The sequence below is a fragment of the Pristis pectinata genome, chromosome 14 (genome assembly GCF_009764475.1).
Source record: "Pristis pectinata isolate sPriPec2 chromosome 14, sPriPec2.1.pri, whole genome shotgun sequence".
NCBI lineage: Eukaryota > Metazoa > Chordata > Chondrichthyes > Rhinopristiformes > Pristidae > Pristis > Pristis pectinata.
Genome location: NC_067418.1, coordinates 8,662,675 through 8,686,037, shown reverse-complemented (window position 1 = coordinate 8,686,037; position 23,363 = coordinate 8,662,675). Strand labels below are relative to the sequence as shown.

The 23,363-nt window shown below is 41.5% G+C and overlaps 1 protein-coding gene across 3 annotated transcripts in view; it reads right to left on the bottom strand.

Moving 5' to 3' along the window:
- depdc7a (DEP domain containing 7, paralog a) overlaps positions 1-23,363 on the bottom strand; it is a 37,497-nt gene that overhangs the window by 9,436 nt on the left and 4,698 nt on the right. For all 3 annotated transcript variants that reach the window (XM_052029310.1, XM_052029312.1, XM_052029313.1), the window contains 4 exons: positions 13,560-13,986; positions 10,647-10,765; positions 9,242-9,422; positions 7,269-7,486 (listed from right to left, as the gene is read on the bottom strand). In XM_052029310.1, the coding sequence (XP_051885270.1) occupies positions 7,269-7,486; positions 9,242-9,422; positions 10,647-10,765; positions 13,560-13,986 (945 nt within the window). The remainder of the gene's footprint in view (positions 1-7,268; positions 7,487-9,241; positions 9,423-10,646; positions 10,766-13,559; positions 13,987-23,363) is intronic.

The following is a 23,363-nucleotide window of genomic DNA, read 5'->3' as shown; positions in this document are numbered from 1 at the left end:
CATATCCATTGTAACAGAGTACCTTTCAGAAATATTTGCAAATTGTAAAGCACTTTGCATTTATATTGTGCAAAGATATTTCCAAAGGTTAAATATATACTACAATCAAATACAAAATGTCAGTATTTGGCTCACTTCAAACCCTGCCCCCCCCCACCCACTCTTATTATCCACTGATGTAGAAACTCCATTCAGCAACAGTACATTGATTTATGAATGGAGATGGGCTGAAGGGAGGGGGAGGGGGTGGGAAACAGGAAGGGAAAAAGGTTGATAAAAAGTTGAAAATAACAACTCAGTCCAAAGCCCTAAAGCTAATTATGTCCAGGGGGGAAAGTTTGAGGATGTTCTTTCATAATGCTTCCTCCTAAAGGAGACCAGAACTGGGTGAATCAGGGGTTTAAAAATCACCCAAACGTCATCTAGAGTGGTTAGATTGCAGAACTTACTGCTACAAGGAATTGAGGCAAAGCATCGATGCATGAAGGTGAAGCCAGATAAGCGAGGGAAAAATGCAATGAGGATATTCTATGTATTTGTCAAAAAAGGGGTTAGATTAACCACCCACAAGTATAAACCAATTGCTCAAATTGGCCTTTGATGTTAAATACTCTGCCAACAAATTTCTTTAAAACAAGGCCTGGCATAAAAAGTTAATCAGTTACATTTATAATGAAGGTCTACAATAACATCACATGAAAAGAGTGCTTACATGCATCTTTTGACTACTTTAGCAAACATGCTTGACATTGAAGTGTAAATACAAGATGTCAAATTCCAGGATCAATGTGAACTGATATTTAATGTTAGGCCATCGTTTTCCTGTTACAGGAGAACAAGCAACAGTTAGAGCACTGATAACACTTTGGACTATTAGGAACCAGTTCACCCAGTACGCCCAAGGCAGAATGAGTGAAGTCTTCTGTACAACTCCATACTGCATTCATTCAACTTTCACCATCTAAGAATTAGTAATAACTTAGCTGTGGGCAAATCACAGGAGCTGTCTCAAAAAAGGCATAATGGATGTATTATTTACTCACTTCAGTTAGCCAAGCATTTGGTTTAGATAGAATTTCACACACAAAGTTACCCCAGAGACTCAGTGGAAGGGACCAATACACCAGAGCAGACAACAGCATTTCCAACATACTTCAATTATACAAATGCCTCCAGAATGTGCACAATGAGATTGTTCAGATTGCCATTGCATTCCTCAGATTTCCAATGTGTTAACAATGCTGGTATGCAAGACTTTGGGATAATTAGGTGTGATTTAAAAATTAAAATAGTTTCTTCTGTATAAGTTGTTTGGCCATTTTGCACACAGAGTATGAGTATTATACAAAAACAATTAGAAATGTTGATTAATCACAAGAATTTTTTTTTAACTTCCATGACCCAAGCATCCAAATTCAATTACTTTGTATTGTTATAATGTAGGAAAAGCAACATCCAATTTATACAGTCAGCTCCCACATCTGACTGAAACATGGCTAATAGTGATTGATAAGCAAAAATCAGATACTGGAAATTCAAAAAGTGCTGAAAATAGTCCAGAGGTCAGACAGTATTTGCAGAGGAAGAAACATCAGAACCAGTGTTATCAACCTGAAACTTCAACTGGTTCTCTCTCCACACACAGCCTAAACTACTGTATTCCTAGCTTTTGGCAATTAATGCAAATGAAGTGATATTGGTTGATAAGTATCACTAGATTTCACCTGCTCCTTAAACATCTATTCACAGAAGAGGTTTTGGTTTAATGTCTCACACTAAAGGCAGCGTAGCTCAAATCCACAACCTTCTGACTAGTGCTACCAGATCCTCAAGGGATTAAGAAAAATAGTGAATCAGAAGCCTCGATTCTGAGGGAGTTTAATCTCTCCTAAACTATCAGACCCAGGGGAGCTGTACAGACTGGCATTCAGAGGGATCAATCTGAGCCACACCAATTACAGATTACAAAAAACCCACAATTTATTCAGAAAGTTGATAACAGTATGTTAATGTAAACAAGGAAAATTAGGTATATTCACAAGGTTAAGAGCTGTGAAATAATTTAAGGAAAAGACTACATTCCCGTCACATCAATTCCCTCAACCAATACTACTTAACAGATTACCTTCATCTCCCTTTGAAGTAGGGAGCAGTTCAGCCCAGAATCTATGACAGCTCAAAGAGCAATTCATTACCTCACCCATTCCCTCCAACTCCCATATACTTCCATCCACATGCTCACTAAGGGCAACTTACAGCAGCCCATCAACCCAGATGTTTCTGGGATGTGGGAGAAAAACAGGAGGACATGTTGGGGGAAAACCAGTCACAGGGGAAAATGTGTAAATTCTACACACAGTATCCAAAGTCAGGATTGAACCCACAATGCCAACACAGACAGCAGCTTGACCAGCTGCACCACCATTGTCATTTGTGGGGCCTTGCCATATACACTAGCAGCCCTCTTTCATTGAAATTGTGTTTCTAAAATGTACATTAGCTGCATCCCAAGGCAAAATATACACACAAGTACTTTCATTGAAATATCCAATGCAATGGTGTTCAAACAATTCATTAGAGAAAGTAATGCAAACACTTGGGTGATTAAGCAGATATAAACCAATTACTTTTTGGTTCCAAACAAGTAACCTTAACTATTTTCCACCAGTGGAACTTGGGGTCAAAACTGAGCCAGAGGAAATTACTCAGGTCAGAATTCAGGGTCCATTCATACAATGGAATAGCTTTCCTTAAATGGAATTGCTTTCCTTAAATGGAATTGATTACAGCTGTTTAAAAATCAGAGCAATTAGACAGAAAATTGAGTCAAAGGGGGAATTAAGTTTTAATGCAGCATCTCAGACAAGAGGAGCAATCTGAGGAGGACTGAAGGCCCTGCTGCCAATGGTAGGACAAAAAGGACAAATTCTTAGCTTTAAGCTCAGTGTTGAAAAGAGTCAATTATGGAAGGTTAATAACATTGTGTTTTAGTACAGAATGAAATCTATTGATTCCATGTCCTCCAACTAATTACTTGTCTAATAAATTTAACCCCAAAACAAACTAAAGGATTCTTCAAAACAAGGTACCAGTGAAATTGCTAGGAACTTAATTATACCTCAAAACAAAACAGCCTATTTAGTTTAAATAAGCAGGAACACTGTTGCATTAGGTTAAATATAAAACATTGTTCCACTGCACAAAAGACTTAAACCGTACAGATTCTTCTGAAAGCAGCATCTAAAAGACCAACCTCTCACTGATATCTGATATATCATAACAGACTCCCTGCCAAATCCAGCTTTTCGCTTCATCTTGAAACACTTGAATCAAGTTCGTGAATACATTTGTGATGCAAACATTAAAGTAACAAAGTGAATGTTGTTTTGATTATGAAATTATAAAGTAATCTGAAACAGGGCATTTTCATAAAACACATCTGATACAAGATACTTACTAGTCACATGTACATCAAAACAGTGAAGTGAGTCTTTTTGCATTATCGAGTGTGCTGGGGCAGCCTGCAAATGTTGCCACTCTTCTGGCACCAATGTAGCATGCCCACAACTTCCTAACCTGTATGTCTTTGGAATGTGGGAGGAAACCTGAGCACCTGGAGGAACATGGGGAGAACGTACAAACTCCTTACAGACAGCAGCCAGAACTGAACCCAGGTTGCTGGCACTAATAGCATCATGCTAACTGCTGTGCTACTCTGCTGCCCTAATAAATGGAAGTTACAAAAACAAATTGCAGGATGTTGGAAACCAAAGATAAAATTTTAAAAATGCCAGAAACACCCAGGTCAGGCAGCATCTGTGGAAATAGAATATTTCCAGTTGAAGACCCTTAGTCAAAGCCAAGGAAGGGGAAAAAAGAAAATCCAATGAACAGGTTTAATCAGCCACCAAAACCATGGGGCAAGGTACCAAAACCAGCTGGGCAAGGGATTCCCAATTGTATCACAACTAGTGTAGAGAAAATATATTCAAGGTGTGACACTTCATATAACCTCTCGTGCACCCCATTTTTTTTTTTAAAATAGCAAAAACACACTGCAACTGGCAGAAACACTTGACTCTTTGGAGCAAGTGCAGGAATTTCTTCCCCCCCCCCCCCCAAACAAAATAATTCTGGCTCTATCCTTTTAAAGAAGCACCTTAAAACTTGTTGCCGGACAAGTCTTTTGTCACCAGAATTCATATTTCCTTATATAGCTCTGTGGCCAATCTTCACAGAATCAATGCTCTGGAAAAGCATTGTGCACTGGTAACACAAGTGCCTTGGGATGTTTTTACAATATTAAGGGTGCCACAAACAAGATAGTGAACTTGAGCACACCAAAACACTTTAGTAGAATACAGGAGAACACTTTCCAACAATATATACAAGACAATAAGTTTAAATATGATTTGATTTCATTAGTGACCTTCCCACAACTCAAATGCTCAATGCAGTATTTTCTTTGTTTTAACATCCTGCTGGTGACCCAATAAGAGTAGAACCAATCAACTCAAACTAGAAATTCTTGTTCTGCTAGATGTTTGAGCCTTCCAATGCATTGCACACATTTCAAACAGAAGGTCTTTTTCTTCAAAAATGCATTCTTCAAACCAAAAGGAAGTGTCAGCTAAAAATTGCAGAGGCCATTTGTGACCTTGCATTTTTACACTAAAGCAGAATTTAAATAGAGGTAGTTCATGGAACTGTACCTCAATGTTCATTGTCTGCAACTCTGAAAAGGAACAAAATGGCTCCATGATTAACTCCATGTCTGGTGTCTCCCCTTTCCTTGGCAAGCCCCCCAGGATCAAGGACCACTTGCTTCCACTCCAGTTTTGCATGTCTTTAGTGGCTGATGAGGTAATGTAGGAACCACAAACTCTTCTACAGAGGGGGCAGGTGAGGTCTGTCCTATCTAAAGTTATAGCACTTCATTTACAGTATGTACCTTGGGAAATGGAGACTTGAAGGCAAGCTGGACTGTACACCAGCATCATCCCTGCCAACTCTTTTCTCCCCCCCCCCCCCCCCCCAAAGTCAAGAAGAATGCTTAACAATAAGCCAAGTTGAGCAGTGGGAGATTTACTCTTGGCCTCAAATGTTAGCCTATTAACACTAATGAAGTTAGTGCAGATAAACAAGCCAGTGGGTCAAAATAGAAAATTTGATACTTCAGAAAGGTATACAATTGATTGAACAATGCTGTGGTTCATTCAGATCATGAAAGGCATTACAGAAATAGGCCACCTAAATGCATCTCTTCCACAGACTCCAACATTAACCACCTCCTTTTGTGATAGGAGGTAAATGCAGAGCTTTGAGGAAAAACAAACAAGCTAGAGAACAAGGCCAAATGACAACAATTCTTCAGCAGCAAGTGGGTGGTTATTCTACTGGAATAGCCACTTAAAAGGTCAAAGTATGTTATTAGCACCAGCATGTGGAGATAGGACATTGGGTCTTGACTATCAAATTTAAGCAAACATTAAGTGGAAGAATAATTACTACCAGATTAACTCAAAGCTGGTCCCTGGAAAATAAGTAGCCACACATGCAATAAGGCTTCAGCAATAAAATGCTGGAAATACTCAATGGGTCAGCTAGAATCAAAAAGAGGAAAAAACAATTGTTTCAGGATAAATTCCTCAGAACTAGGAGATAAAAGTAGAAATCAAACAGGTTCAAACTACCAGGGGCACAGGGTGAAGGGGGGAGGGATGGCAATTACAATGAGAATGGTCTGTGGAGGCCAGGAGACTAAGTGACCCCAATGGTGGTGCCACCAGCTGAGAGCCAAAAGCAATCTGGGATTAGTTTCTCCAGATGAGAGAGTTCACCCTGGCCCCCTCCTCCACTTTTCTTCCCACACACCCCCACCCCCCCCCCCCAAATACATTGCAGGAAGTCACACTGATAGTCACCACTCTTACAGAACTTGATTCATCCCTGCTCCTACACCGTTTCATCTTTTGTCTCCAATTCTCCATCTCCACTTCAGGGAGAAGGTCAGCAATCAAAAGTCCATTACAATCCCATAGACTCCCACCTGCCATCTCCACTGCATCATCTCCCATGCAGTTTCCTGTAGGGGCTCCATTCTGTTCTAATATCCGACAATGACGTTTTCCCATCAATGCTTCTGAGGTCTTCTGGTCTCCTTTCCTGGAGCTTCCCCTCAAAAGTTGGCACTGCTCTCTACCACAGTAGTCCCTTTCATCCCACACCCCATCCTCTTAACTGGAGCAAGGTTTTCATTCTCCATCCCCATATTCAATCCTTTGATTTCCACCACCCCTAATGTAAACCCCCATCTTGTGTCCTCCCCCACCCCAGCAGTTGGAAGGGACTCTTCCCTATGCAGCACCCTGGACGTATTTCCATCACTCATTCCCCTTCTTGTGGAATCTTCCCATGCAAATAAAGACACCACACCTACCCTTTCACCTTCCCACCAATCAGGGACCCAGACACACTAAGTGAAGTGGACCCCCCCCACCCCCTTTACTTCTAATCTGGTGCATCGCATTTGGTGCTCACGATGTGGTTTCCACCACAAATTGTATACCAACTGAGAAACAGTCCTTCAATCAGCAAGGGCAGCCCAGTTATGTTTGTCATCTTGACTCCATTCCCTCTAGAACTCTTGTAGAGACTGCAAGACTCCTTCAGAGAACCGAAAAGCCATAGTTTGTCAATTGTTTTGAGCACACCTCCCTTAATCTCAGGGCATCCCAAAGCACCTTACAGCCAGTGAGGCATTTCTGATGAAGGATCGGAAACCAAAACATTGACAGTTTCTCTTTGCACAGATGCTGCCTCACCTGCTGAGGTTTCTCCCCCCCAGCATTTGTTTTTATTTCACATTTCTAGCATCCAGTTATTTTGAATTTCAGTTCTTGAAGTGATATTTTTACAATACACCAAACAGTGAATTTACACATGGTAAGCTCCCATAAACAGCAACAGATAGTGACCAGGTCATCAACCTTTAGGCTTTGGATTGAGGTAGATACATTGGCCAGAGGCTGCATGAAACATGCCTCTCAGACACCTGGTAACTATTCACAATGCCTTTTGAAGCACCATTCTCCCCAACAGTGTAACTATTGGGTACACAAAGTGTAAAACACAGCAGACAGTGTAAAAGTGCAACCATAAGACAGTTTACTGCCTTCAAAAATCAAATTACTTCCAAGCTCCCAGCACCTCCAGTTATAAGCAAACTCTTCATGTACTGCAATGCCAGTAATTAGAGTTATACATACCAATCAGTTCTGCCACTCCTGTGTGAATGTCAAAGAGGTCATTGGTAAGGAGTGGTTCTTTGGTTTGGCTGTAATATTTAGCAATAGCATCAAAAAGCAGCATTTTGCACTGGTCAACATCACAGGATGGCTCCGGAAAGTTCCTACTGATTTCCACCACCATGATGTCTGGGAGATACTCCAGTAAACCAATTGCAGCTGACAGCCATTCATCATCCCTGGTGGAAGGAAAGAAAAGGTTAGGTTGTCTTTTGAAAGATGTTGGCTCTAGCAAATTTAAAACTTAGGACCAGTAGTAATTTTACTTTCCTTTGAGTGTGGCAGTGTACAGACAAGTAAAACTAGTTCCTCCCCCCACCACCCAATCCAGTTTCAGAACCTCAAGAGCCTTTTCTTCATGTAAAGCACCAGCTACACTAATCTTCCCCCAACCACCTGAGGACAGCAGGTGCACAGGAAGTTCAATAGCATCTGACCCAACACCACTCTGGGTATTGTCCCCATGTCATGGGGCCAGACTCAACTTAGGGACTGCAGCTGTTCAAGGCAACAGCTCACCACCTTCTCAAAAGCAGCTAGAGATAGGAAATAAATCCTGGCCTTGCTACTGACATCAAGACCCAAAAGCAAAATTTATTTATTTATTTTAAAAAACATGCAGTTACTTTCCATGAGCAAAATACAACTCCTATAGAATCCCATCCTCTTCATTCTATACAAGGGATCTTAGTGGTGTGGTTGATTACAGAAAATTCTGTAGATTTGTCCACCACACTCTTGGAACAATGTGATAAAGCAATCCCAACAGAGCAATGGGCAACATGTCAGAAGGAAACAAAGTTTGATCCCTTTTTAAAAAGAGGATCCAACCAAAGATGCTAATAAAACCTGTCCAGAAGTTAACACAGCTAACTGCTATAGGAGTACCAAATCCTGGTTGAGTATACTTTAATAGAGAGGAATTTAGAGTACAAAAACATGGCATTAAGCATCATACAAACTCCTCCCACCCAAAACTTCCCCATAGTTTTTCCCCTCACTGATACACATCATTCAGCAGACATGTATTCAAGAGTATCATTAATAGTCTGTGGCAAGGAGGTACATGTATTAACCACACTGGGTCAAATGATTCCAAATCTCTTGTTGGATTTTGTGACAATGGTTAAAGTCACAAGCTTTAGTCTGCTATTTAAAAAACAGAAGTTTAAACTATTATCATCTCTAGAAAAAAAAAGCAAAGAGGTGACTTAGAGATGAAAGCCCAAATGCCTGGTCTTTTCTGATAGCTGTCTTCATTTCTAGTGTAATCCCAGTCCATTTTGTTTTTGCAGTGTTTCCAAATTCTTTAACATGTGGCCCAAGATCATAATAGCCCAAAGCAGGTGGGAAGTTCAGAGAATAGTCTCAATACTTCTGGGACTTGGAGCTCAGTGTTCCAGGTACCAGGAACTTGAGAACTCCTCTGGGAGAAAATCCAGGCATGGCTATTGGAGGTACAAGCACAGCAGAGGGAAATGGAAGGCAAGCTTGGAATTTTGAAGAGCCAAAATTAAATTTAACTCTACAAGCATTCCACCAGACTCCATTGGTGGTTGCTTCAGGAAGAATGAAATGTACTCTACTCAAGTAACTCCTTAAAGGAAAAAGTGGAAAGTTATCTGTTTCAAAGGGATAAATTATAGGTGCAATACTAAATTATAGATGCAAGTCTCTAGCATCATCTATTGTTTTGGCTTAATTGCAGGATAGAAGAGACATTTCTTTGATCACCTGGGAGGTAGATGCAGTCATGGGGAGGGAGGCACTAGACTGAATTTTGCTGGACAATCCACAAATGCACCAAGGAGGTCAGTTCCTTCTAATACCATTATTGTCCTCAACTACCAGACTGATGGTTTTTGCAAAATGACAGCTTTGAGGTATGTCACCAGAGAATGTAACAATTACTGGTAGGTCTTATAAATACATACTGAGAATCACCAAAAGCCTTTAGGATTTCCCGATCCAGTAAGCCACCAGTAACCACATTGCTGCTCAAATTCTGTGATTTTGGTCTGTGCTCTTTTCTATCCAGGAGCGAGTCCAAGATCGGAAGCTCAATCAGTTGCAGAAGACGCAATATTGTTTGTTCCTGCCATACCTCACTGACAACTGCAACAAGGAAATTAAAATAGTTTATAGTGGCAATCTCAGAAACGTTACTTAATCTAAAACAGTTTGAAAAACAGCCCCCACCTTTTCAGAAAAGCTTTGCAATAATCTTCAGGCACACAGTAAACTGTTTGTATTTAGTGATGGTGTAATTTAAAATGACTGTTCTAGTTTATCCCCAGGCACAAAATACTTGACAATGGAGATTAATACAAGTGTTTAGAATAAACTCCAGGAAGGATCATTTCCAATGCTATAGAGATGTTTGAAAGATTTGTAAAGCACATGTACAAGCCAAAAGGATTTAAACATGTAAAATATTAACATGGAAGATGTTTGATTAACGATTGAACATTTGAAGTAGTTTTGCTTATTCTCAGTGGTTCAAGGCAGTTGCCTAGTTCTTCCTTTAAGAGCAGCTAAATGTGGCCAATAAAGTTCCAGCCTTGTCATCCACACTCATATCCAATGACCTAACAGCTAGAATTAGAAGTATGTGGAGAAGACTATTCAATGCTGTGATCCAGGATCATTAGCAGTGATTCACGAGTTCATCAGGGTGGTGTGTGCAACATGGAGGTCTGGTTATCACACACCTGCTACCCTTGATCTCCTTGTTTGAGAGTGATACTGACAAAGAAACCCTGGTGATTATGTTGCATTAACTATGGGAGCTCTGCATTACAACTGGTGTGTTCCTGGGCTGGGAGAAGAGTTGTTACTGAGGCTCCTGTTCTTGTTCACTGATGTAGAAAGTGCTTGTGGCTATAGAATTGGACTAATCTTCAACATCACCAAGGTCCAACACTAGCTTAACCACTGTCCTAGTTTACAATGAACAGTGACTTAAAGCTGTCAACAGTCAAGGAAGTTGACCCGGCACAAGTAATGGGTCACCTCCAAGAGCAGGTGGTGGTGTGGGGGGGGTTGCTGGGGAAAAACACAAGTTGCAAAAAAGGTTTTCACATCAGTTATGATTATCTATCTCAGACAGACAACAGGAGTAATTAAAGCAAAAAAAAGTTAGTGGTGGAACTCAGTGGGTCAGGCAGTATCAATGGAGGGAAATGGACATTAATTACATATAGATGAATGGTCTTGAAAGGCCAGGATCCAAGTAAGAGTTCACAAGGCAAGAAGCTGGTCTACACCAAAAAGTCAACTTGCCATTAAGTATTAAGTCCAAAATGCTGCTGTTATTTAACAGTGGTAAGAGGCACTTACCTGTTGGAGGCAGATGTGACACTTCAGTACGAGCAGGTTTTAAACTCAAGTTATCAAGCAGTTCCACTAGTGAGCTGTCAGGACTGGTACCTGATGTGGTAAAGTCAACTGGCTCCTGCCTACAAACAAGATTGTTAGTTCAGCACCACTGATAAGATAATGGACATAATTAAACAATGCAGTTGGTTTAAGTTTTATTTATACTAATCAAGTCTTCTCAATACTCAAAATACAAAAGAGGGTACAGGAATTACATAAAGGGTTTGCCTTTATGCCTCTAGTCAATTAAAAACAATTCTTGTCAACAAGAATAGAAAGTTACTTTTCTGAAACAAACCACCTTTGCTTAATGTTTTGAACTACTAGAAGCAGCACACCTTTGGCACCACATTTTAAATACCAGTTTCATCATTAGGATTAAAGGTTAGGTAAATGAACATGTCTCAGTATGTGGGCAGGAAACTCCACAGCTCACCCTAGCCCAGAGGTTTCTCCATGGTAATAAGCTCAAATGGGGAGAGCCATGGTGCAGAACAAAGAGGGGGAGACAAGTTTCCATCACATCCAACAGGAGGTGATGAGACACCAAAGGATCTGCGCAGTCAGTCAACATGGAGTGGGGTGCTGCCAGTCCCCAGCAATGGTTCACACTGTGGAGAAGCTGGAGCCTTGCATCTCAGCATTGTGACCATATTGCTCATCCCAACCTGCCCAACACCAGCCTCACACGTTGCCACAGTGATTCAGAGCCTGTGGTGACAAGATCCCTTTCAGTGCTCTAGGTAGGTGCTATGAAGGGCAGGGGTTTGTTTTTAAATTTCAAAAACATTCATAAATATACAAAAGAAAGTGCAAAGAACAAAAACCTTAACATTCTCTGGTTGTTACATTCAGTAGTGCAAAACTTTAAGGAAAAACCACAGAAAAACATAGCACCAGTGCCATTTATGTGGCTCCTTAAGGCAATACCCCTTTCAGTGTGAGGGGCTTCCCCACCTACCTCTGACCCTCTATGTGCAGTTGTGGAAGGGGCCTATACTGTGGTCCTTTCCCAGAGCCTTAGCATTGGCTGCACCAAGCTTCAGAGCATCCCTCAGCACAGACCCCTGCATCCTGGAATGTGCCAGTCAGCAGCATTCCCTAATGGACATCCCACTGTGCTGGAAGACCAGCAAGTTTCAGACAGACCAAAGGGTGTCCTTCAGAGTTGATGACCTTCCAGCAGCACCTGATGTCTGTCTCAGTGTCACCACCACCCCCCCCCCCCCTCCCCCCCAGGAATGGCTCAGGTTCCTAGTACAGCAGCACAGCTAGGGCAGATGGCTTTTATTTCCCCCCCCCCCCCCTCAAGTACAGCAGAGGTAGGTACCTTTGTTGTTGGGACTCCTGGACTTAACACTAATGAATCTGTGGGGTTGGACTAAGCTGATCACTAAAGTAAAAATTCAAAACCATATCAATTACCCAATGCCAGGGAACAGAACAATAAAACCTGGAGACAGATTATGCAAATGGATAAAACCACAGCATAATCTCCCCACCACCACCACCCCCCCCCCCCCCACCACCACACACACACAGACAGACAGGGTGTCTGATCACACACTTTGGATTGAAAAATAGTTCAGAAAATCATCCAAATTGTTAGAGTTCAGGAACCAAACCAAGGACAGAAATCATGTACAGCAAGGCCATTAAAAGGTACAAAAAAAAAGGACAAGAGGCCAATGGAATTTTGTTCCTTAACTTAGGGGACATGAATACAAAGTGATGGAGAGCTGTACTGCCCTCTGATGTAGTCTCATCAGATCAATGGATCCAATTGTGGCATAAAATTCCCATTGGTCTTGCAGTGCAGCAGATTAGTGCACTAAAGGGAATTGTACATAAAGACAGGTTTGATGATATTCCATGGTGCACAGATCAACTGATCCCATGGAGATAATTAATCTATAGTGTGGATAGGCAGATGGGTTTAGTTTGATTTGGCATCATAGTCACAGACATTATGGACTGAAGGACCTGTTCCTCTGCTGTCCTGCTCTATGTTCTATGATAGGGAGAAATTATTTTTGTGGGAAGATTAGAATAAGGGTTCATAATCTTCAGAATGGAGCTAGGATGTACAATGTCAAACAGCACCACAAGTTAGTGGACATCTTCAGCCACACCAGCTCATGCAGACATTCCTAAACAGCTGAGGAGCATGGGACAATTGCAATTTGTAGAACCAAGGTAGATGGGTTAAGAAATGTAATGTGCAGATCTGTCATGATCTAGTAACAGCCCTTTTTCATGACATTGACAGGCTCCAACACCTTTCAAAAAGTTTCCAAACATTTTAACAATGATTTTAGTTCAACTGTGACAGCAACGCATCATTGCTGCAGAACCAGTCAATTCAATTTTGCCTGGACATCACCAGATCCAGGATGCATAGAAATCCTCTTATTTCTGTATGGGGAAAACATCTCCACTGCCACAGGATTATTGGTCTACAGAAATGCAGAATTATTTTAAGGCATGCTAATAATGGTTATAAGATTAAGTAGGCAGCTACCTTTGGTGGTAACTTTGGTAAATCATCATGATTCTTTGGGCACCTCTGTACACAACTGGTAAATTGGTTTATTGTCACATGTACAGAGAAAAGGTTTTGCATGTCATCAACACAGGTCAATTCATTACAACAGTGCATTGAGATAGTACAAGGAAAAACTAACAGGATGCAGAATAAAGTGTTAAAGAACATGCAGTGCAGGCAGACAATAAGGTGCAAGGCCATAACAAGATAGATTGAGGTCAAAGAGTCCATCTCATCATACCAGGGAACTGTTTAATAATCTGAAATGGTCAGAATTCCTGTTACTGAAAGTTGCTTTTACCACAAAGACAAATCTTAAGTGCCCTTACCTACTACCCCATCCATTGAATCCAGAGGTTAGTTGTGTTCTAGGAGACAAGCCAGTGTTCAAATTCTCTTTTACAGCATCAACCCACTTGTGCATGGTGGTAAATCTGTACAAGCTGTAGCTACTGTCCTCAAAGATAGACTCTTTCTTAACTTTGCCAAAGAGTTTTGTACCGACTCCTTCGAACACCTTATTGTCCATCAGAGCTTGGCAAAGCCTCACCACTTTCGATCGAGTGATCTCAGCATCAAAGTACTTATTCTGCAGAAGGTGACCCAGGATGAGATCCACAGCATCAGAGCCAAGAAAGCAGTCATTGTGGCACTTCAGGTTCTGTCTGCGCCTCTTAACCTCCACCTCTGACTGAAGGGCAGCGATTATGTTGCACCAAATACGAGTTGCTCTGAATGGATTAACAGTTGGCAAATCTGAAAAAAAAGATGCAAAGCTAACTGAAACTCAAAATAAATGATGCCATCTCCCAATGCATCAGCCATGGCTCATTGAGTAGCACCCTTGCCCTCGAGACAAGGTTGTGGACTGAAGCCCCATTTCAAAGGTTTAAGTACATAAACCTGAGGCAGAGGCACTGAGCAGGTGTTGCACTGCCCAAGTTGTAGTAATATTAATACAACCTTATCCCTACAGGTGGGTTAAAAGATTCAAATGGCATAACGTAGAGGAGTTTCCTATACCAATATTGTTGAAACAATACCAGAAAACATCTGATTTCACTGCTGTCACTGACTGCATGCAAAATGGCTGCTGCACTGACAAGACTGAAAGTGTAACTACATTTCACTGGGACAGAAGGCACAAGAAATACTGTGATCCACAAGGTTTGGCTGAGCTCCTAATCTCACTTTATGGCACTGGAGCAATGTGACCATTCACCTTCCAGGAATGTAGTACACACTGTCATTGGCTCAAGTTTATCATCACAATGGAGACCAAGTAGAAGAGGTTCCAATATTTTTCTACAGTATTCCCTTCAGTGTTTCTTCTGCACCAGCCTATCCACTAACACCAAATATTTGCAGTTTCCCATTTTACACATTCCTGGGGGCACTAGCTTAAAGTCAGTGGGCACCCCAACCAACTCCACACTTGACTTTCCATTCTGTATCCATAGCAGCCCTCAAAAAAACTTGTGATCTTAATTGCAGCATTGTACCATTGGGCTAGCAGATGGAAAAGAAATTGAAAATATACAGGAAGTTGCAACAATGAATAGAAGACCAGCAGATTAATGGTAAAATACATTTATATCTGCTTAGTCTCAGATGTCCAGAATATCCTCTCTGCACCTTGCTCCTTCAAGACATTATAGGCAGTCCCTGGATTACACAAGGGCTCCATTCATAAGAATTGCCTGTAAACCAATTTCCACTCAGTCAGAAATGAAAAATTTCAATGAGGATTGATTAAGATAAATAGTCTTCCCTGTGTATTTATAATAGTAGAGTTGGAATGTCCCACATCCAATGGCCAGTTCTGATGGCCTCAAAGCATCAATGGATGTTACTTTATTTTATAAAGTATTTTACAAGTGTCAATAGAAGAGATTTGCCTTGTCAGTTTCCAAAGCAAATCTCTGAAGTGGCCTCCTGCTGTGAAGACACTAGTGTATCTTTGATTACTGCAGGGAGATTACCTGTAAACTTTTTTCTGGAAGACTGGTTGTCTTGAATTAACTAGCTATTATGCCTATTGCACAACTCCTGAAGATGTTTGCATTTCTGTAACTTTCCCATCTGGAAAAATTCTTTAAAATATTATGGGAGAATTCATGTAAAGTCAGATTTCCAGTCAGCTCTTCTATAACCCAGGAGTCCCTACACTTAAACCCACCCCCTTGGATCAAGCATCAGGTCACAACCCAGATACCCAGAAGCTGACTTACCAAGCCATTAACACACCCACAAAGTCCCTTGGAGCTTTAAATGTTCGAGGCTCTGTACGAATGCAAGTTGTTGGAACACAAAATATGAAACAGTTAAGCAGGCAGGGCAAATGGAAAGGTGAAAGGAAAGGATAGTCTTTGCCCTAGAACAGTGGGTTGGGCAAGATGAAAGGTCATTTGAAACTAATCTAGAAGCTTTCAGCCACAGGAGAATACACATTAAGAACTGAGAACCAAGTGGGCAAGCTTATTGCACAACAAAGTAGAACTAGTCTGGTAAAATAGGAAGATCATTGCAAATTGAGAGTAGATTGCTGTTTAACAAACTTCAAGGGTTTTTAAGTCTAAAGTGAGATTATGAAGGGGAATTTTCAATGTTTCATAAAGCCACCTGTGAAGGCTTTTTGATATTATAACAAGCTGTTTCAGCAAAACTGGCAGAGGCCATTTGGTAAAAAGTAAGACAATATTTGAATTGCAGATAGTTTCCCCCACACTGGATGGTCAAGAACAGTGATTTGTGTCAAGAATGAAAGGACAAAGAAAAATTATGTTCTGACATAGGACATCCAACAATCTCAATGTTCTGAAACACTTGTCATTTGAGTGCAGTGATGTCCTTCAATGTAGGAAGTGCTTGTTTGTGGAGTTGGCTTTTACAAGGTAGTGGTAGGGTATGTGGCCCTTCAAGCCTGCACCACCATTCAATTTCATGGCACATTCCTGGTTTTGAGCAAGGGTGAGTAAGCTAGGGCTTCTCTTTGGAGAGGAGGAGTGACTTGATAGTGTACAAGATAAGAGGCATAGATTAAGTGGACAGTCAGAGACTTTTTCCCCAGGGCAACAATGGCCAACAAGGGGACAATTTTGAGCAAGGTATGGGGGGGGGGGGGGGGGGGGGGGGGGCACACAGAGAAATGTTGGGGCAAGTTTTTTTTAAACTATACAGAATGGTGGGTACATGGAACACTGCCTGCAGAGGTTGTTGGGGCAGATACATTAGGGACACTTAAACACATGAATGATAGAGAAATGGGGGGGGGGGCTGTGTGGGAGGGAAGGGTTAGATAGATATTAGAGCAGGACAAAGTGTCAGCCCAGGCAGCTGAAGGCAAGGTCACTAATGGTGGAGCATTTCAAATTGAAAAGCACAGATCAGGGCAGGGGTCCTGGATGGTCAGAGGGGTCAAGGATTTGTAAACCAGGCAAGAGAATATTAAAGCTGAGGTATAGCCAAAACAGAGCCAATGGAGGTGAGCAAGATGGACAAGTAGAATTTGATGCTCATCAGCACAAGTGGGAGAACTTTAAGCCTTGTCAGATTTTGGGACAAGGGAGCACTGAATTAGTCTTATCTCAGGGTAACAATGTACGAGGGTTCTGGCTGATGAACCCGGATAGAGGTAGAAGCCAGTGGTCTTTTGTGATAGAATACCTGTGGTCAGAAACATGTCAGGTCAAATAGTGACAGAGTAGAACATGGGCTGGTTCAGATAATGACCAGAGTGGAATGGAGTTGACAACTTGGACTAAAAGATAATCATTTCATTCTTCCTGATATTTGGTGGGAAGAAATTTCTTGGTGCTTGTCTGACAACCATTACACAACAATCTAGCAACTCAAGGGTCAGGAAAGAGTAGCCAGGTCAAACTGGGCATTGTGTACATACAAAATTTATCCACATTTTAAGTTGAGATACCCAAGGGGCTGCAGGCAGATGAGAAGTAGGAAGCCAGAAATTGATTGGGAGGCACTAGGGGAAACTGTACAGGAGAGACCAGTCATGTACCTGGCGAGCAGAGTCTCAACCAACCAGAAGACAAATGGTAGAGCCAACCAGATTTACAGGAGGTACATTGCCTGAAGTCCCACACCACCAGGTTCAAGAACAGCTACTTCCCTTCAACCAGTTCTTGAACCAACTGGTACAACCCAAATCACTACCATTTAGCAACACTAGGACCACATTGATCCCTCACAATGAAATGGACTTTGTTCTCTCCTGTAAAGGTTTTTCCACTGCACCTGTGCACACATATACTTGTACATATGACAATAAACTCAACTTTGATCAAAGGCTAGTGATAAGAATGAGATTTTCATACTGAAAAGCTTTGAAGTCATGTTCTACATACCCAGGACATTGTAACCAGAGAGCAGCAGACCCAATACAGATTCTCTGTGAACCACTATGTCTGGGCCCTGGGCAACCTACACTAAGTAATCATACTGCCACTGTTCTAATCCACAAACTTAAATTTTGCTTGCATTAGACAGTACTTGAAAGAGCAACTAAAAATTGATACTCATGCCACTAATTCCACTATTCTAACTACCTTGCAACTTTAAAACCTCAACTAAAAAATGTCTTTAGCAAATCCAAAGTTATTTGTAAACATACTTTAGAGTCAGAATTCAATCTTATCCTGGATTAAGGAAGTTTCCACAAATATTAAAATAGATTAGAACAGCACAGGAACAGGCCCTTCAGCCCACAATGTCTGTGCTAATCATCCCAATCCAACCAAACTCATTTGTCTGCACTAAACCCCTCCATCCCCTGCCTGTCTCACCCAAGGTGGTTAGATCTAGTCACACACTGAAGGAATTGCTGCAAGGGAGAGGAATGTCCAGCTCCAATCACAGGGAATTATTGTTACAACTGAAAATGTCATCATGCAACTCACCTACAAATGTGGCAATTCAGCTAAAAGACAATGGGAGCCATTAAATCAGAGAATATCTACTGCAGATCCAAATTTGTAAAACCATGCCTTGTTCAATGTATAGAGGTTGAAACCATAATCATTTACAGGCAAAATATAGCAGCCAATCAAGGTTTTGTCATTCTTAGCTTCTTGCTAATAGCTGTTGTATGGGAAAACTTCAGACTCAATACATCTTACAAGTTACATGCTAACCACAGTAATGAATCATTATGCAAGAAACAGCAGCCAATGTGATTAGCTAGCTCTCACAGACAACTAATCAACATCTGTAAAAACAATTGAGTAAGCAATGGTCAAGAGACTGGGAAGAACTCTTGTGTATTCTTCAATATATGATCTTTGGATCCTTTACACTTATCCAAGGAATCAATAGATGGGAATGACATTGGTGCAGTTCTCCCTTGATACTGTCAGCCTAGATTTCTGCATTCAAGTCTTTGGATTTGAACCAAAGTCAAGAGAAGCACAGTTGATACTCACGGAACATGTTGTCAAGCCAGCAAGGAACTGAAAATAATCCTAGTCTCATCTAGACAGCTGGCCTCCTCTCCCCTCCCAACAGTAAACCAATATATCAATTGGTTTCTAGATTTGGGTAAAAAGGGATGGAATTATCCCAAAATGGCCTCATCTTCCCACAGTCAATACAACCAGTCTAAGTGATATCTCGTCCCTCTTGGAGATACCTTTAATACAATCAACTTGGGTGCCATTGACAGCAACTAATAGCATCCCAAGGAACTAGCTGGATTACAAGTGGCAAAACCATCAGGACAGTTACTTATTGAGATCATCCAGTTGAGATTGGAATTCAAACATAGTTTGGATTGTACATAGCAATGATACCATTGGTATTAGGAAGCTCCTTCCTTGCTGGCTTATTTCACTTGTACCATGCACTGCAGATAAACCCCGCAGTCCATCTTGAAACAATGAACAAAACTATTGCTAGAAATGAGAGATCCTTCATGTTCCAAAAGTGGTTTCAGATTTTCTGAAAAAATGCCAGGTGATGTTGTAGATTCTGGTATCAGGCAGGCTACACAACACTTCATAAAACAAAGTGCAGATTAAATAACACATCACCTTCTGGGAGAATTGAAGGTCAAATTTTCAGGGGTTCACACTTTCGATGTTAACTGATAGAATGTTCCCAACTGAGTCACTGAACAAATTCACGGTGGAAATTGTAGACACAAACTACAAGGGCATCTAGTACAAGGAATAGGAGGCTGATTTCAGGCCCTTCAAGCCTGCTGCATCATTCAAAATAGAGGCTGATTATCTGCTGACTACAGGAAATTGACACATCTCTACTTCCCCTCCATTCCTTAAATATCCATATCTGTTTTTGAATGAATTCAGAAGACTATCCCTCCACAACCCTTACGTACAGAATGCAAGATTTGCCGTTTTAAGTGGCCTGCTCCTTGAGATTTCATCCCCTGGTCTTAGACTCAGAGGAAACATCTTTCCTGCTGCCAGTCTCATTGGGAATACAGGCCCAGTCTATTTTATCTCCTCCTGCTGCAAATCCCTCCCCAGCATCCCTGGAACCCGTCTTTTGAATCTTTGCTGTGCTCCATCTCAAGCAAGGATTTCTTGAGAAATTGTATACAATATACACAAGGGGACCAAGTGGTATACAGTAATCTAGGTGTGGTCTCACCTGGACCCTGTGTGTGCAGCAACACATCCATACTCTTGTCCTCAAGCCCTGCTACACCTGCATGTAGTTTCTTGGCCACTCAACCCAGAACCTTGTGGGCAACACTGATGTTCAATTTAAAGTAATGAAACTCCAATAATCTGCAATCCAATTGTTTGGAAATCCTGTTGCCTCGGGGCCTGCAACCTTTACTCACCAAAGATGTACATTACCATGTGACATTTTAAACAAAAATGAATTATAAAATGTTGGATTATAAATAGGACAAATGTTCAAGTCTGGAAAATCTGCCAGCCTAGCACCAGTCACATTTGTGGGATTTGGCTGTGCCTATCAGCTGAAGTTTCCTACATAACCACAGTACATCATGGAGTGTAGCCATGGTTGTAAAGTGCAGATTGAGTTTTAATGGACTGTTTTTGTTCTGTGCACCGAGGTGGACAACTTCACTTTCCTCACCTCCACCACCCCCCCCCCCCCCGCCAAATATATTGCATCTGCCATGTTCAAGCAAAGACTCAGTTCATCCATTTCCCCTTGATCTTCATCCCCACTCAATTCCACCCAAAAACTTGGAAGGGTGATGACTGCACCCTCACTCAACCACTGGTAAAGATTGTTGAATACAGAAATAGGCCCTTCAGCCCATGTCTGTACCAACCACAATGCCAATTTACCCATACATGGCCTATTTCTCTCCATTTGCTGCCTGGTCATGCACCTATCTAAATGCCCCTTAAACATTGCTATCCATCTGCTTCCACCACTTCCCAGGCATCTACCACTAAATAAAATTTTCCTCCTCTCACCTTAAAGAGATGTCCTCTAGTATTTGACATTTACACCCTGTGGGGGGGGGGGGGGGTGGTTTGTTGGGGGGTAGAATTGACCATCTGCATCTCTCAAGTGAGATACAAACTTCTATCAGGTCTCCCCTCAGCCTCCAACACACCAGACAAAAAAAGCAATCCAAGTTTGTCCAACCTCTACTTATAGTCAATACTCTCTAATCCAGGCAACATCCTAGTAAGCCTCTTCTGCACCCTCCCCAAAGCCTTCAATCCTTACTGTAATGCATCAATAAATAGCAGGGCCCAGATGCCATGTATGCTGTTTACTGAGCTTTATGCCAACAAGGAATTCTCACAGCTACCATCAGGCAGGAGGTACCCAAGCCCCACACCACAAGGTTCAGGAACAGCTACTTCCCTTCAACCATTCAGTTCTTGAACCAACCTGCACAACCCTAATCATTACCTCAGTATTGTAACACTAAGACCATTCTGCACAATAATGGACTTGGCTTTTTGTGTTCTAATTGTGTTCTCTTGTATAATTTATGTTTTTCTTGTGAATGTTGTGCATCTGACACTGCTTGTGATGCAAGTTTCATTGCACCTCTGCATATATGTACTTGTGCATATGACAATAACTCAACTTTGACTTTACTATGATGGGATTACATCTCATCTCCAAGGTCCAGACCTCCAGATACTAGTTTAGCCACCTCTGGTGGTCCAGCAGAATTGAGGACTTGTTTCCACTCTAGTTATGGTTTCCAAGGCAAACATGGGAACCATAGACTCTTCCACAATGGGGCAGGAGGCAGCCAATGGGACAGCCAGCTCATTGGGAGGTGGTGTAGACCTAATACATGGCCAAGATTCTCAATGCCATCTTGATTGTCCCTTCTCCATTTTCAGTGGTCTAGGTCAAAGTTTCCCAAAAGGCAGTGGGGATGTTGCACCATGAGGTTTTGAGCACACAAGTCTTTTCTTGGTCATCTCAACCCATGACAGAGCATTTGTTTTGGAATTCTGGCATTGGGCATGCCCAATGTACACAACTGGGGTCTCTGCTAGAGATGTTGGCCAGGGAGAGGACAGTGATATTGGTTTGCTTGTCCTTCCAGTGATTTGAGGATTTTGTGGCAGAAGTGTCAGTGGTTTTTCCAGTGCCTTCTGTAGGTATTTTAGGTCTCAGAATCACTCAGGAGGATGGGAATCTTAACCATTCACAGCTCCTTCCAATAGCTAGTCATACAAGTGAAAGACCTGCTTTTTATACGAGACCATCTAAATCTGATGCCTTAAAACAGCTTAAACAATTATTTTGAAGTGTAAGAAATGCACTAAAAATAATAATCAGTCATTATTTACACAAAGAAATGAGTCAGACAGAGGAAACAGACCCTAGACAATGACAATCCTCAGAAGGCTTGGAATATCATTATATCAACATCTAAAAACTAAACTTGTTATAGTCATGTCTCACTCAAACCCAAGAGTGGTGAAGCCAGGGAAGTCACATCTGAGCACCACACTGAACAGACCACTGCTCCAGAAGGAAAAACCTATGCTCAACTCTTCATTCATCTTAAAAATACAAATAGAAAAATAAATGCCACAACAGTGCAAGCCCCTCAAATCTGTTCAATATGATCAACAAGATCACAGCTGATCCTCTATTTTGCCATTTTGCTCACATTTTTAACCAACCTTTATAAACTTGAACACAAATGATTGACTATCCACAATCTGAGGTAAAAGTTTCCAACCCTTTGAGTAAGTAAGTTTCCCCAGTCTGAAGTGGCCCATCCCTAATGAGATGACAGCCTGGGTTCCAGGCTCTGCTGCAAAGGGGAACAACCTCAGCATTTACCCCAATAATTCATCTCACCCTCATTCTTTTAATCCCACTGAGCTCAGGAGTGGAACACTTTGCCAGGTGGATGAAGCAGGTACAATAGCAAAGTTCAAGAGGCATTTAGACAGGGAAATGGAGAGAGAGACCATGTGCAGGCAGATAGGATTAGTTTAATTTGGCATCATGGTTAGCACAGATATGATGGGCTGAAGGGCCCTTTCACATGCTGTGCTGTTCTATGTTCTCAAGCCCATCTCCTCATCCCAGGTGTCAATCGGCACTTCAACTCCAAAGACCAACTGCCTTACTTTGAGATGGAAACATACACAGATTAGGTGTGGTCTCACTGAGGCAAATGTACACAGCACAGGTGTGGTCTCACTGAGGCACCATAATACAAAATATATTTTTTTTAAATCATCAACTCCATCTCCTTTGCTTGTGACATGAAAATTCACTTGGAATATAGGAGAAATCGCAAATAGTATTAAATCAATTCATAAACTTGCCAGAAATACAGCAAACCCAAGGACAGAAATTAAATAATAAGGATGATCAAGAAATTGACAATGAAAGAGAACATACTGTAGAATGAGAAGCATAAAACAGACTAAAAGCTTCCAAGTGTAGGTGACCTACAGATAGAATTAGCAGGATTTACAATGGAGAATGCAGAATGGCAGAGGAGGAACAATTGAGAGATGCAGCACAGAGAGGCCCTTCAGCCCACCAAGCATGCACTGACCATCACCCACACATTGGCTCATTCCTACATTAATCCCTTTTTAAAATTTCCAAGTTCTCATGAACTCCCTCCAAGTTCTACTCCAGTAAACTAGGGGCAATTTGCAGTGGCT